Raw genomic sequence first — 16939 nt, forward strand, 5'->3', positions numbered from 1 at the left:
TCTTCCTTTCTTGTTTCCTCTGCCTTGACCTCTTCCTCTTCCAAAGGACATCTGGGTCTTGAAGGCTTGCTCTAGAGATGAGTTTTCATTTCTACTCAACCTCTGCTCATGTGTTATCAGTGATGCATGAAGCTCATCAACTGAGAAATTTGTGAGATCCTTTGTCTCCTCTATGGTGGTGACAATCACATCAAACTTTGAGGGTAGGACCCTCAATATTTTCTCCACAATCCTCCTTTCTTCAAGAGTCTCTCCATGAGATCTTATTTGTGTGACCAGGCCAATTACTTGAGTGAAGAATGAGTCAATATTGTCTGACTCCTTCATGCACAGGTTCTCAAAATCTTTCCTCAACAACTATAGTTTTGTTGTCTTCACTCTCTCCATGCCTTGATAGGCTGTTTTAAGAGTTTGCCATGCTTCTTTGGATGTCTTAGCTGCTGCTAATCTTGGAAACACGCTTCCATGCATTGCTTGATACAGGAAGAAGAGGGCTTTTGAATCCTTCTTCTTGTAGCTCTTTAACAGATCCTTCTATCCCTGAGTTAATCCATTAAACTCATTTTCATCTGCTGGTTGTTCAAAACCATCCTCAACTATTTCCCATAAGTCTTGGGAAGCAAACAAGGCTTTCATTGTTATTGCCCAATAGTCATAGTTTTTGCCATCAAATAGTGGGAGCTGCATACCCATGCTATTGCTGGTGCTGGTGCCAGCCATTCTTGCACTTTCAACTTGGATTCTTTTGCTGAGTCTTCACGCTGCTGGAGAAGCTACTTCAGCAAGAAACTTGTCTTCAGCTTCTTTGACACCTTCAAAGAGCCTAGACTAGCTCTGATACCAGTTGTTGGAAATTTCAGGTGATTTCAAACTCAAAAGACCAGAGAACAACACTCTAATACCACTGTTGGAGATTTTTCTGTCAAAATTCCAAAAACAAAATCACATAACAGAGAACAATGCTCTGTTTTTCACACAAGATCTTTAATACAGCGGAAACTTAAAATTTATTTGCAGTAGACAGAGTTTTCACACACCATAGATTTCTATTCATTAATAAAGACTGCTGTTACAAAATATGGTTCTTCCTCTCTCACAGAGGGATTACACTAGGAACACTTCAGTTCCAGTTTCCAATAAACACTCACTGTCTCTCCTGAGAAATACTCTGTCTCAGCTTTATAAATTAACACATTGTTGTATGGCAATTACACATAGATTTTTCTCACGCTACTGCGTTCTATTTTTACTTCGCACTGCTGTGCATTACAATACATTTACACTGTTGTGTATATTTTCATACGCTCTGCGTTCTTCCCTCTTCTCACTCTTTAACACAAAAATTATTACATATATATATATATATAAAAACAAAAGGAACTTACTTCACATTTTTACTTGCCATGCTTCCGTAAAAGAAATAATAAAAATTAAATGGTTTTACCAACTTTTTCTTGTGCCCATACTCCCGCTGAAATAAAATTAAAATCCTTACCAAAACTTACCAACCCACAGTAAATTGCATTTACTGTTTTACTGATATTTACTGGCGGTCAATAAATGTAACTTTCACTTCACGTAAAATTCATTCTGCATGCCTGTACTCAACCGTTGACTTTAGATCGCGTCGCAGAAATCGCATTTGGCGGAACACAAAAGTGGAGCACACACACGTTAGTGCGATCTGCGATATGCGATAATTATCGCATCACAAAAACATATCGCAATCGCCAGAAAAACACAGCACATAACGGAGCGTGACAAGGTGAGTTTGCGATTTGCGATATGCGATGGATCGCATGGCAAATAAAATAAAACTGCAGTTGAAATTATATTTCAACAGTGCCTTGTGGATAGTAGTCACATGTGAAGCATCCAGAGGCAGAAGCCTGCAAAGCCCAAAATCAGCTAATTTGATATCAAAATTATCGTCCAAGAGAATATTAGAGGATTTCACATCTGTGTGGAATATAGGGGGCTCAACGGCGTGAAGGAAAGCCAAGGCCATGGCAGTTTGAACAACGATGTTCAAGCGAGCATTCCAAGGTAATCCCTTGGGGCTTTTACGATCGCCATGAAGATGATCGGCCACGGTCCCATTTGGGACATATTCGTACACAAGGAGCAGCTCTGGACTGTCTGCAGAGGTGCAGCCATAAAGACGAACGACGTATGGGTGATTCAAGGCAGAAAATATTTTCCCCTTGTTGATGAATTGCTCGATTCTCCTAGAGTTATCGTGGTAAAGTCTCTTTACGGCCACCATTCGCCCGTCCCAAAGTTTACCCAGATACACCGACCCGAACCCTCCAACCCCAAGTTCGTTCTCCTCGTGGAAGCCATTTTTACACTGAAGAAGTGTTTCGTAAGAGAATATGGGCAAATTCCCCATCTTGCCCCCAGGCAAATGTCTCGAAAGAGCCCTGCTAGGAGGACGCTTTCTGTTCTTAAGATTATAAATTAGGGACAGGACCGCTAACAGTGCAGCTCCTACAACGGAGCAACCTGCGGTGGAACGAAGAGATTGATATCAATGCGATCTTCGTCCAACCCCGAAAAGAATACGAAACAAATTCACGGTATTCTTAAATAGGAAAAATAGAATAGGAAGAAATCATAAATTTACCTATTATAATAGCTGTTTGGCGACTTGTAACACAGCCATAACACAACTATTGTAAGTAACAACATATAACCATATCTTCTTGTTTATGAACATGGGCCGCATATATTTGTCCTTATAAGAATCTAATTTCCCATTTCTTGGGTGGCTGAGAATAAATTTATTATGATTTTTTATTTTTTTTCCTAAACTAAATTGAGAATGTTCTACTCATTCTAAATACTATCACCAAGATTGTGAAATATTCCCTCAAGCCCTCTGATATAGATTTTATCCCATAATTAACTTAACCCTAACTTCACCCTCCACCCATAACTAGCTTCATCCTAAACCTTTTATAACCTTTTATGACATAATGAAACTAAACCTCACATAAACAACTAATCTACAGCTCATAAGTTAGTTCATTCGTAACATATTTAATTGAACTAACAAGGAGTTTGCGAAAATTTTAAGAAGAGCATATCGTGGCGGTGGCAGTTATCCGTACGGGGTCCATCCTTGCAATAACACACAAATGGTACAATTGAATCCCAAGTGTTGTGACGGTAACCACATATCCCCCGACTTGCTTCACATGATTTACAGCTTTCATCTCTCTTTGTATCATTGTAAACCAGTTGCAACAATTGTTAGAAATTAATGGAGAATAGGTTACGTAGTTATGATTTTCTCTTTATTTGACATTTAGTTCCTATTAATTAGGAATCTGTTTTTGCCTATGTATCTATTTAATTCCTGATGATTAAGGAATAAGTAAAGCGAATGCATTTGCTGGTGGGAGCTCCTGGTGATCTGCACCTGTGAGCTCCCGTGTGTTTGTCTAAACTTCTGTCTTCTGCTTTTCTTATCATGGTATCGGAGCAGAGCAGAGTGGGTGATAAGAGGGTTGTGTGTCGTCAAGTGAGGGTTTTCCAGTGATTAGCTTAAAGAATTACGATCTGTTGTGGATATATGTTGTGTGCTTTCATGACAATTGACGAGGGAACCCCAGTGACAACAGTTTCTGTGGTGGGAAACATGTGGCCTTAGATTCGTGACTAAGAAGCCAGTGTGAGGATTTGGTCCAACACGAGGGATAGGATCAGCGTCGTACATGTTTTTTTTCATTCAATTGAGCTTGGCGCAATCTGGGTGTGAAGTATAAGTTAGAGCTCCAAGCTCCATGCTGTGTCAGCGCCAAGTTGGCATCGATGGTCTCGTGAATTGCTGCAGAGCTGCTGGTGAATTACTGCAAGTTTGTTGCATGCATTCGACTGGGGAGATCTGAGATAAATTGGATCTGCGTGTAACTGCTGATCAACTCCAGTTTGAGGGATCAGCGCCAAATTGAGGGATCTACGCGGGTTAGGAGGTGAGGACCATGCCGATCGGTATTGACTTAATGCATTGCGAATCAATGCAACAATTTTTTCTAAGAAACGCGCCATTGTTGTAAAACTGGATTTAACACAACGGCTACACTTTAGTATTATTGGAGTGTTGCGTGGCAGAAGAAGCCTATAGCTCTGAGTGGAGCAGAAATTTAACCGACGCGTTTGGAGGGCGATCAACGCAGTTTTTTGTTAGCCAGAACGGCGCGAGTAAGGCTTGATCGCTGCGAAATTGAATCCCTGGAGGAGTAAGCTGCTGTTGCGTGAGGTGAATCGCTGCCGGATTGCCGTGAAGGAGATCTCTGCGAATTTTGATTGAATCGCTGCTGGGAAGGCGTTTGATAGCCAAGTTTGGTTAGCCAAGTGGGATAGGCGTTTGATTGAAGGCGCCGAGAAGACTGGAGAACGCTGCCGTAGAGGGTGAAGCTTTTGTTTGCTGCTCGTCTTGAATCTGTTGGGCTTCATATTGAATCGGCGTGCATGTTCGGTTGCAACCTGCCAAAGGTCTGGACTGCAGGAGGAGACAAGCGCATTTCAATCTGAAGCGAGTACAGTGGAAGCTTTTGTTGGAGAAGCTACAGCCTCATATAAATCTAGGGTCGAGGCATTGAAAATTAAGTTTGAGTCTTTTCGGATCTAAACTTTTTTGCAAAGAAAATGTCGTGCCTGGAGCACATATAATTCCCGAGGTTTTTTGTATGCAGGTAGCATGTCAGCCCCATTAATTTTACTGTGTGTGCTGGAGTTTGAGTTTTCATTTTCTGATTCCTCATTACGAAGATAACCCTGGTTTGTTGAAAATTTTTAAGTTGTCGGGTAGCCTGTTTTTTTTTCCAAGATGAATTCTCAGATGGCAGATGCAGATACAGGCCCAGATCAGAATCTGGATGTTAGACTATTTATGGCCAAGGCTGACACTGCTACTAAGGAGGATGAATCAGATATTTAGTTCGTGGATTCTGGAGCCTCCTCGCATATGTCCGGTAAAAAGCAATGGTTCAGAAATTTTAAAGAATCCAACACTGGAGCAAAAGTCTATCTTGGAGATAATAGTGGGTACGAGATCAAGGGACATGGAGATGTCCTTGTTACTCTGCCTGATGGTAAGATCAGGAATATATCTGATGTGTGGTATGTTCCTGGCATTAAGAAGAACCTGATTTTTGTGTCCAAGATTACAGATCAGGACCTCAAGGTAGAATTTTTTAAATCTTATTGCATTATTAAAGATTTGTTGGATCAGATGAAGCCCATTGCTACAGGTATTCGCATAGGAGGACTCTACAAGTTGGATGTGAAAAGTAGGCCTCAGCAAGCCTTGATGGCGTCAAATAAGTTTGCTGAAAATCTGTGGCATCAGCGACTTGGGCATATTAACTTTGGTGATCTCTTTCTGCTGCAAAACAAAGGTATGGTAGAGGGTCTTCCTGTTTTGAAAAAGTTGCATATTGATTGTGAGGCATGTGCGTTCGGTAAACAACATAGAGATGAATTTCCTGTCATTAAAGATAGAAAACAGAGGGATATACTTGAACTTGTACACACTGACTTATGTGGCCCGATGCAGAAAAGGTCGTTAGGGGGCACCTATTATTTTTAAATCTGTGTTGATGAATGTACAAGATTCACATGGGTGTATTTTCTTAAACAGAAGAGTCATGCTTTTGAATATTTCAAGCAATTCAGAAACATGATTGAGAAGCAAACAGGAAAATTCATCAGGATTCTTCGATCAGATCAAGGGGGGGAATTCAAGAAAGAAGTCTTCACCAAATATTGCAACAAGCATGGGATACAGCAGCAATTCACAACACCTTACACTCCTCAGCAGAATGGAGTTGCTGAGAGGAAAAACAGAACACTGGTGGAGTGTGCTCGCAGTATGTTGAAAGGTAAGAATCTAACCAATGGTTTTTGGGCAGAAGCTGTTAATACTGCAGTGTATTTAAAGAATAGGAGTCCTACTAAAAGTCTTGAGTATAAAACTCCTTTTGAAGCATTGTTTGGCTTCAAGCCTGCAGTAAGTCATCTTAGAGTATTTGGCTGTAAAGCTTTTGCACATGTTCCTAAAGAAAATAGGAAGAAGTTAGATTCAAAGGCCATTAAATGCACGTTCATTGGATATTGCAGTGAGTATAAGGCTTATAAATTGTTTGACCCTGCTACTCACAAGGTGTTTGTCAGTAGAGATGTATTATTCCATGAACAGATTGACGATGAAAATCCTGTCCAAAACAATGAAGAATGGCATGTGCCCTTACTCTCAGAAGAGGATACTGAAACAGGAGTCAGTCAGCAACAGGAACAGAGTCAGCAGCAGGAACAGAAGCAGGAACAGCAGCAGGTACAATAGCAGCAGGATAATGTGGAGCTCAGTCCACAAAGGGAAGAAATAAGCAGAATAATTGAACCCTCACCAATCAGAAGATCAAACAGGCCAAGACCGTTACCAGCTCGATATAGGGATCATGCGCTTATGACTGGTATGTTAAACATTGCAGAACCTTCTAACTTTTATGAAGCTAGTAAAAGTCTTGAATGGAAGAAAGCAATGAATGAGGAATATGAATCCATCATTAAGAACAATACGTGGGATCTAGTAAAACTTCCTGATGATAAACAACCTATAGGTTGCAAATGGTTATTTAAGTTGAAATTTAGAGCAGACGGGTCTATTGATAAACATAAAGCAAGGTTGGTGGCAAAGGGATATTCCCAGATAGAAGGTATTGATTTTGAAGAGACATTTGCCCCTGTTGCAAAATTAAACACCATCAGAATGATCATTGCTTTAGCCACTAAACATCATTGGAAAATACATCAATTAGATGTTAAGTCTGCTTTCTTAAACGGTGATTTAAAAGAAGAAGTATACTTAGTACAGCCTGAAGGATTTGTTAAGAAGGGAGAAGAACATCTAGTGTGTAGATTAAAGAAAGCTTTATATGGTTTAAAGCAGGCACCTAGATCCTGGTATGAAAAAATTGATTCTTTTTTCCTCATGAATGGTTATAAAAGGAGCAAAAATGATCCCAATTTATATACCATGTTTAATAATGAAGGGCAGATAGTGGTGATTTCTTTGTATGTAGATGATTTGATAATAACAGGAAGTGCAGATAATCTCATTGAAGAAATCAAGCAGCAATTATCACAGAAATTTGAGATGAAGGACCTTGGAGAAATCCAATACTGTTTGGGTCTAGAAGTTTGGAGAGATTCAAGTCAAACTTTCTTGTCCCAAGGTAAGTATGCAAAGAGTCCGTTATCCAGGTTTAAGATGGATGAGTGTAAGCCTTCATGCATACCTTTACAGCAGAATAGCAAACTTCAGATGGATGATGGTTCAAAATTTGCAGATACAACATTGTACAGACAGTTAGTTGGTAGTCTTATTTATTTGACTACAACAAGACCTGACATGGCCTATGCAGCAAGTGTTCTGAGTCAGTTTATGACTCAACCTCATGACAGTCACTGGAGTGCAGCGAAAGGAGTATTAAGGTATCTGCAAGGAACATCAGATTTTGGTATTTTGTATTCTGACTCATTTGATGTCAAGTTGACAGGTTATACAGACTCTGATTGGGCGGGTAATCTAGATGACAGAATATCAATTACAGGTTACGCCTTCAACATTGGTTCTGGGGTCATCTCTTGGCGCAGCAAGAAGCAGCATATTGTTGCTTTATCCTCGGCAGAAGCTGAATATCAAGCTAAGTGTGCAGCGACATGTGAGGCAGTTTGGTTGCGTAGACTTCTCCAAGATGCAGGGGAAGAACAGACAGAAGCTACAATCATCAATTGTGACAATCAAAGTTCCATCAAACTGGCTTACAATCCTGTGTTTCATAAAAACACTAAGCACATAGACACTCAATTTCATTTTGTTAGGGAGAAAGTGCAGTCCAAAGATATTTCTGTAGACTATTGTAATTCTTGTGATAATATGGCTGACATATTCACTAAGCCACTAGGAAGACTGAAGTTTGATTTGTTTAGGGACACTTTAGGTGTGTTTAAAAATCCCTTTCTCCATTAAGGGGGATGTTAGAAATTAATGGAGAATAGGTTACGTAGTTATGATTTTCTCTTTATTTGACATTCAGTTCCTATTAATTAGGAATCTGTTTTTGCGTATGTATCTATTTAATTCCTGATGATTAATGAATAAGTAAAGCGAAGGCATTTGCTGGTGGGAGCTCCTGGTGATTTGCACAAATCACCTGTGAGCTCCCGTGTGTTTGTCTAAACTTATGTCTTCTGCTTTTCTTATCAACAATCCCACATCAACTGTTACTTGCGCCTTGGAACATCCCGGCATCCCATTCCCACTCTCGTAAGAGACGCTAGAATTACATTTCCGGCTAACCAATATTGAGTGGTCCAGTTGAGCCTGTTTATTACACTTGTACACGTTCAGGGTCCTGTTCTCCTTAGCAATTCTCAAAGCGATGTCTGCATGTTAATGGGATCATCTAAGAATTTGCACTGCTCGCCCCTCACAATAACGAAGGGGTTTAAGTGATTGAAAAACTCTAGTATTGTGTAATTCCGGCCCTGAATTGTGATTTCTGGAGCTAAGTTGTGCACACAGTAGATTTGGAAGATAGGGTGACCGCATCCACGATTTCCCACACCCAAAGGATATGGTATATCCATATACGCACATTTACTCGTATTTTGGCAATACTGGTATTGCAGGTCCAAGCATAAGGAGCAGGGGAATAGAGAGGCATAGCAGGCAGTCAGGATAATGAATAATATATGTGGAGGCACGGAAGGCGGAGGGCGAAGATGAGATGATAGGCGTGGAATCGGCTTTGGGAAAACAGAAATGGCACAGCAACAGAATGGAATGAACGACATTGACAATGAGATGATAGACATGGAATCAGCGTTGGGATAACAAAAAATGACATAATAACAGAATGGAATGAGCGACAATGACGATGAAGTGTAGGTAGTGTTTATAAATAGCTGAGGAAAGTCTATTAAATTGAACGAAATCAACTTAATCATTTCCATTATTTCTACCCTACCCCACATGTCAAGAGGATCCGAAATATATGACTTTCGTTGGCTCGTCTATTCAGGATGGGAATTGTTTGTTTGTCAAAAGTGGTCTGAATTTGGGTAACAAAATTTCAATAAATTTTAGAGAAGTAGTATACCTAAGATGCCGTGTCGGTGTGGGGAGAAATTCCTGCCGCGTCGGCGTTGGGGAGAAATTCCTAGGCATGGAGCTAATATATGGTTAAGCTTAGACAGTAACCAACATATGGTTAGCTGACACAATAACTAACGTACGCTACACTGCAATTAATGCGAGATAATTGTTTCAAGCTCCCACGGTACTCCCAGTAATCATTCCTTCCACCGAAATATGAGATACAAGTATCGATATGCAAATCATTTTTTGGAGAGAAGAATATGCAAAGCCCACACGGAACAAACACGTTTGCTGGAGTCAATAGCAAAACGTTAAAAAGCGTTGAATTTTGTAGGTGCATAAACACTTTAAAAGCTGAAAGCACTAAAACTTCGTTGAAAAGCAAAATGAGCAGAGACCGAAAAACCAAAAGAATGCAGAGTAAAGCGGAAGCCATAACACTTTGTAGAGAAAGAAGATAAAAAGTGTATCATTCAGAAAAGTTAGGTTGACTAAATACAAAATGACGGTGCGGGAAAGAACGATTGATGCAAACAAGTACGCGTTACGATATATCCGATTTCATATTTCACGCAATGCAGTGTTGTTTGAGTATATTTCTATGCGATGTACGCGGCGATATGATATGTAAACAAGTTTTATTCAATTTGGACAATTGCCCTTAAGGTATATTTTGTTACAAAGATAAAGTTAAGAGATTTTTAAGTTAGTATTTTAGTGGTATATTTTGTTACAAAGATAAAGTTAAGAGATTTTTAAGTTAGTATTTTAGTGGTATAATTTCTTTAATTTTTAAGGAGATTTAAATAATTTGATTATATTATATATAGATAAGTTTGATTTATGATAGATAATTGGTGTTAAGCTTTTTATATTTTATTATAAAAATAAAGTTTATAAGTTTTGGGAAGTTAAGATTTTGGTTGTATATATATTTTTAAATGTTTAAGGAGATTTAATGATGCAATATATTTTGGTTATGGTATATATAAATATATTCTATTGATAGATAATTGGGGTTAAGGTTTTTGTCTTATTATAAAGGGAAAGTTTAAAGGTTTATTTGGTTAGGATATATATAAAAATTTTGAGGAAATTTAATAATGTAATATAAGTTGGTTGGATTTAATTATTTTAGTAAAATGAAAATTACATTTAAGTATGGGGGTTTACGCAGTGCATTATATTAGATAGTTAAGTAAGTCATTCACGTATGACCATTTCCATGAGAGATAGTCGTACCTGACTAATTTCTCATGATTTTTGAATAGTTCACTTAGCACTCATTGTATGACCATTTCCATGAGAGATAGTCGTACCTGACTAATTTCTCATGATTTTTGAATAGTTCACTTAGCACTCATTGTATGACCATTTCCATGAGAGATAGTCGTACCTGACTAATTTCTCATGATTTTTGAATAGTTCACTTAGCACTCATTGTATGACCATTTCCATGAGAGATAGTCGTACCTGACTAATTTCTCATGATTTTTGAATAGTTCACTTAGCACTCATTGCATTGGGTGATGCTCACAGGGGTGAAGAAGTGGGATTGAAACTAGTGAAATGAATCACATAGCATCAATCATCACTTCCGGGGCTTGCACCTGGTAACCAGGACTTCCCAGGAGGTCACCCATCCCAGATCTCCTCTGGCTCAAGCGCGCTTAACTGTGGAGTTTTCCCCACAATCAAGCCCACTTAGCTTGCTACCCCATTTGCAAAACCTTAGCAAGTATTGTGCCTCATGAACCATTCAAGATCCCTTGACTCTTTTTGACATTTTTCAACTATATAAAAATATAGATATATTAGATTATTAATTATAATCATGATAGTCAACCTAATATCTAGCATTTTGGAATGTAGATGTAAATCAAAATTCATCATGCTATCTCGTTAATGGGGTGTCAGAGCATAGAGATGAGGGGATAAGCATGGGTTTTGCCACCCGATGAATTATATTGGCATTTAATTGATATATGTTGTGGTAGTTGGGTGGTATGCATGTTCATGCGAGTTATCAAGTCATGGCAAGGCGACACTCAATTCATTTAACGTTGGTTTTGGTGATATTTTGAGAGAGGATGCACTTGTGTGGATGGTGTTTCGTTTGTTGGTGGAGTTTTATGCAACCTGGTATGGGATAGATGTGGGAATCTTTTTTGTCTGCCTTTGATAAGGAGGTGGTAAAGAACTGGAGGGAGTGTTGTCTATGTGCTTGACAAGTGATTGAGGAGGGGAGTCCTTGCTGCAATTGCACTTGAGAAGAGAAGAATGAAGGGACATAGGCTCAGCAGAAGTTCAGCTAGGATCTAGGAACTGGACATGGCTATGTGAAGCCACTAGACAAATTAGCTAGCCACCATTTGCTCAAATTTGTTTCAAGCACACTAGGTGAGTTTCCAAAGTTGCTTTGCATTCTTCACATTTGGAATGAGGTAAGAGGTCTTGAATCTTTCTCTATCTGTCACCCTTGTTTTTGAAGAGTTCCATCTCATTTGTATTGCTTGTGGAGGGTGGTTGCAAGTAAAAGCTCTTGGAATCTTAAATTCTCGGTGTAAGTTTCAATTTGCTAGGGGTTTATCATTTTATTGGAGGGATGACGAGTTTTCCCTGAGAAACTTGGGCGCAGTCTCTTATTTGATTGACCTGGTAAGTTTTCCAACCCTTGGTAGTGATATTTCCATGTGGTTATTGGTGTGGGTAGAGGGAGTTTCGACATTTGATGGTATGGTCCCAAGTTTAACTAAGTTGACTTTCAGTATAGCTAGGATATTTTAGCACTTTCTTAGGGTCATGTATGCAAATATTTTCTTGGGGTAAGTTTGGATAGTGGTGGCACTGGGGTCAAACATGGGAAAATCCTTGTAGCATACCATCAGGAACAATATTTAATTTCTTCTCAGGTGGCTTGTGTGCATTTGTTTAACCACGAGAACGTACCCATAATGATAACTTGATTACATTTAGCAGGGACTGTGTTTTTGGTTCAAAGCATTGGTGGGTTGTTCCTTTGGGTGTTTTGGTGGATACATAGTCTTCTTGTAATAAACATACTCTTTGGGTAAGAAGTATGGTGGAGTGTGTGTACCTGTCTGTTAGCCATCCAGATGGCCATGCCTCAGCAACACGGTTGGATGAGAAGAAACATGGGATATATGGGGTAAGGTGGGGAGCACGCATAGGAAGATCATGGCCTGGATAAGGCTATTGGAATGACACCCTCTCTTCCTTTCGCCACAATGGCTTAGGTCCCTCCATATGCTGACAATGACCCTATTTTGAGGCATATCACTCTTTCCTCAAATCAACTTAACAAGGCTCAACACAATCACTGTAATGTCATTATCAACTTCATGAACCATCTTTAGCGCAACTAGTGGAAGATGCATGATAAATTGACTAGCCTGACAAGAGGGTAGAGGTGCCTTCAAGAGAAGTTGGATTGGCCTAAGATCAAGATTGAACATATGGAGAAACATGTCCATTGTGATTTCCAACCCCCTCTATCTCTTGGATTGGGTTTAGACCACCCCGCTCCGGTCAATTCTTCTGATTTCTAGTGGCTATTGGTTGTATCTTGGCATTACAAGTTTTCTTGTTTTAGCTTCCTTTCCAACTATTTTTGTTATCTAGGGAACTTTCTATGCTTTTAGGCTTGCATCTACTGGCTAATAAATCTTTTAAAAGAGAGGACATTAGGATTTTTTGAAGCTATATGTTGAAATGTAATCTTTTGAATTAATAGAAAACAATTGATTCACAAAACAAGACATCATGTTATCTTATTTATGCATATGATAATTTAGGTACAATATTTATCGATTGCCCACAATCTAATTTTTCACTTTATAATGAGTCAAAAAAAAAAATTCCTTTTAGTTTGTGAGATAGTGTGTTTCAATAAACCCTACAAAGAAGTAAACTGAACAATTATGACCATTGAACCCCAACTTAATAAACCTACCTTGCTAGTATCTCTAACCACATAAACCTTGTCCCAAGCAACTAACCCACTAATAATCATGTATATAGCCATCTTCATTATCATCAATGTCATTTTCATCATCTTCATCATCCTGGTCTTCATCACCATCACCTTTTTAATCATTATGATGATGGTTGCACTTGCTCAACCATAATGTCATCAAACATAATGGGCCTGAAGGGATCCAACCGACTAACCCATTGATTAGATGATGGTCATCAACATCATTGTCATCTTTATCAAAGTCGTGCTAATCATCATCTTGGTTATGATGATGTTGATGATAATATACTTTAACATAGTCATCAATACATAGCGCACTAACCCATCTCTAATTCACACGCCCTTTCGACCTACTGACCCCTTATGGAAAAAAGTTTTTTCATGAGTATCACCTGCTCACAACTTTAAACATGAGGCTACAATTCCTAAATATTAACATTAATGAGTTTCTTAACCTCAAACCATGATACTTCTGTTTTACTGACCTCTAAACCCCAATAGAATATATCCCGTGACAAAATCATATATAATTAACCCAGTAACCCAAACTTGTTGATTCCATCACCTAATAAACCTATCTCACAAATCTACTTGGCCCCAAAAAACCTTTCCCAACCCAAAAACCCGAAAATCATCATCATCACCAGCACCATCATCATCATAACCACAATGATGATCACATTTTCTCAACCATAATACTATTCGAATCATTGGGCTTGAAGGGGTCTAAACTGATAATCTATGGAGTATGAAGTGGGTATATAACCATCCATATTTTTTTCATCATCATTGTTGTTGTGGTAATCATCGTCATTGTTGTCATCAACATCATCATGATGTTAATAATGATAATTTTAATGGTGTTTATATTATTTATGATCCATAAACTTCCATGGATATTCCACTGGACAGTTCATCACAACGGATTTGATAATAATATATTAAAATTCTGAATTTTTACACTATTACAACTTTATTAAAATTCTAGACCTATAAATTTAACTATGATTAGTGCATGCATGTGAATGGAATTTATGCAGAAAAGTAGAGAATGAAAAAAATAAACTCACACAATCACATAAGACACAATATATGCTCTAGGAAACCCTTTTAGGACAAAACCCAGTTGGAAGGTGAGGTTGCTTTGCTCTCTTTCTCTCTCTAGAAATATTGTTGCAGGTATAAAGAAGTAATATCTGTGGCCCGTGGGATGCTACAGTGCACATATCCTCTTTGTGTGCTCTACCTCCTATCTCTCCTAGATATATTTGCTTAGCCATGGAACAAAATTCTCTTGACAGAATGGAATGCATCTTCCTCCTAGTGGGCAAGTTATAACACAATCCAATAGCCTACTAGTGGTTAAATTTGACTATATCAACTCTTTACTAGAGTTATAATATAAACTCTTCTAGAGCCTTTTATATCAAAAACACATGGCTAGCCCCTTTTCCATGAATAATGGGGGCTGACGTGGCATCCTCTCGAACTATAAGTGTGAAAATAGGAAGATCAACTTTTGAGTGGCATAACTTTTGCATACGGACTCAGGTTGACATGCTTCTTACATAATTGGAAATATATCTATGTGTAGAACAACATGAAAAGGTGTGGCACTAAGGCGACAAATTTTTACCCCCAAAAAATGTCGTTTGATGCATCAAAACGATCCTAGAAGGTTTCAGACCCTGTTTTGCCAAACTGAGTCCCGCCAGCAAAAATGGTCCTATGAGTTGATTCCTCCACTTTTTCCACTCCAAATGAATCGAGATGGATGAAAAACAATATAATGATCCAATCTTGATCACACCTACCCATTTTGGGAGGCTTTTGACCCCCAAAATATTTTACTGAAATAGGTGAGGAAATTTTTCCTCTACCTTCTCTCTGGTGTACCATTTAGCTTTGCTTGGAAGTTGTCCCTTCAACCCAATCTACCAAGGTCTTGTTGCCCCTATCTTGTAGTTTTGTATCTCTTCTGCAAAACTGTATCTTCTGTCAACTCTGCCTGAGCATCTAGTTCCAAATCCTCCACAAAAGGTAGGACCTATTCCTCTTCATGATCTAACATGGAAGGCTCATAGAGTTTCAAATTCTCCACATTCATAATTGAGTAAATGCACATATATGGTGGTAAAATGAGTCAATAATCATTATCACCCACCTTTTACAGTATCTTAAAGGGACCATACCCCAGAGCGTTGATTTTCTTAGCAAGCCCCTGCAGCCTCTCCTTGTTTAACTGTATCCATACTCTGTCTCCCACCTTGAATGATTTCTCTATTATGTGTTGATCATGCCTTCCCTTATACTTCTCCTACGACTTTTGCAGTGTTTCCTATACCTGTAGATGGATCTGTTTGATCTTCTCTATAAGTTTTTCATCCCTCAAAGCATCTCCTGTAAGATCTTCCCTCACTCCTCCTTGCCGCCCATATGCAATATCCAAAGGTGAAGGTGGAAAATATCAAAAACAAGTCTCAAATGGGGACTTTCCTATAGAAGTGTGGACTGCTCTGTTGTAAGAATGTTGTGTATATACCAAATTTTCATCCTAGGTCTTCATACGCTTCTAGTTGTATCCCCTCAAAAGTTGCACAAAAGTCTCGTTGACTACTTTTTTCTGCCCATCTCTTTGTGGATGGAATATTGTAGATATCTTAAATGTTGTGTCCATCATCCTCCACAATGTAGTCCAAAATGCACTAAGAAATATTGTATCCCTGTCTAAAGTGATGCTCCTTTGTATCCCAAAGTGCACCCATACCTGTCCAAAGAATAAGTTTTCTACTTTTCATCCACTGATGGTCTTTTTATAGGGCATGAGAACACACATCCTGATGAACCTATCAACCACCACTAACAGGTAGCCATGTCCCTTCCTGGTTTTCGGTAAACCTCCCACAAAGTCCATTGAAATGCTTTCCCAAGGAAGAGTAGGTACATGTAAGGAATGTTGTAGACCTTGCTTCCTATTGCTAGGCTTGCTAGTACAATAAAGCATGCATCCTGTTATGAACCTAGCTACATTCTCTTACATCTTAGGCATATACACATACCTTTGCAAGTTAGGCATGATCTTCTCTACACCAAAGTGCCTTGCAACCTTAGAGGTGTGAGCCTCTCTAATTAGCTGCAATCACTCACCTTTAGGAACACATAGCTTATGCAACCTATAGAGTAACCTGTCGTGGAGATGGTAGTCAATGGTACTATCACCATCGTGCACATGAATCTGACTCTACAACTTTTGATACACCTCCTTGAATTCCTCATTCTCTGAATATGCATTTCTATATGCATCATGGGTGAATGGCTCCATGTGAATAAGAGTCCTGAAAACTGTGATCTTTGATGTGGGTGGCCTTGATAACATGTTGTCCAACTTATTTGTGTTTCCATTCTTATACTTGATCACAAAATGAAACTGATATAAAAACCCCATCAACTTGTAATGCCTAGTCTGTTGTAGCTTACTCTAGGTCTGTATGTTAAACAATAGTTGGTGATATGTGTGGATGAATTTCTCCTTTCCCATTAGATAGTGCTTTCACTTCTTCACAGCTTGTACCATGGCATAGGTCTCCTTATCATAGGTGTTGGTTTGAGGGGGCTTGGACCCAAGTTCAGAGTTAGTTGCGCTAACCAACAAAACCCTATATTATTGGCCCTTTTGGAAACAGTCTGCTTAACGCAAACTACAGTCTCACTCGAGGCAGTATTGGGGGATGCTAGAACCAAGTTTCTGCATCCAGAAGGCTATGTGATGTAGC

The 16939-nt window shown here is 38.9% G+C and overlaps 1 protein-coding gene and 1 pseudogene across 1 annotated transcript; one reads left to right on the forward strand and one right to left on the reverse strand.

Moving 5' to 3' along the window:
• Window positions 1–1708: 1708 nt before the first annotated feature.
• Window positions 1709–2392, reverse strand: LOC149234267 (LEAF RUST 10 DISEASE-RESISTANCE LOCUS RECEPTOR-LIKE PROTEIN KINASE-like 1.2 pseudogene; annotated as a pseudogene).
• Window positions 2393–4834: 2442 nt separating this feature from the next.
• LOC149234268 (uncharacterized) lies at window positions 4835–6349 on the forward strand. Its single transcript, XM_089368204.1, has 3 exons — window positions 4835–4885; window positions 5240–5405; window positions 5919–6349. The coding sequence occupies exons 1-3, from the start codon at window positions 4835–4837 to the stop codon at window positions 6347–6349; spliced, it is 648 nt and encodes a 215-aa protein (XP_089224330.1).
• The last annotated feature ends 10590 nt before the right edge of the window (window positions 6350–16939 follow it).

This window comes from Pinus tabuliformis, chromosome 8 (genome assembly GCF_031772625.1).
Source record: "Pinus tabuliformis cultivar Carrire ecotype Pingquan chromosome 8, CPIR1, whole genome shotgun sequence".
NCBI lineage: Eukaryota > Viridiplantae > Streptophyta > Pinopsida > Pinales > Pinaceae > Pinus > Pinus tabuliformis.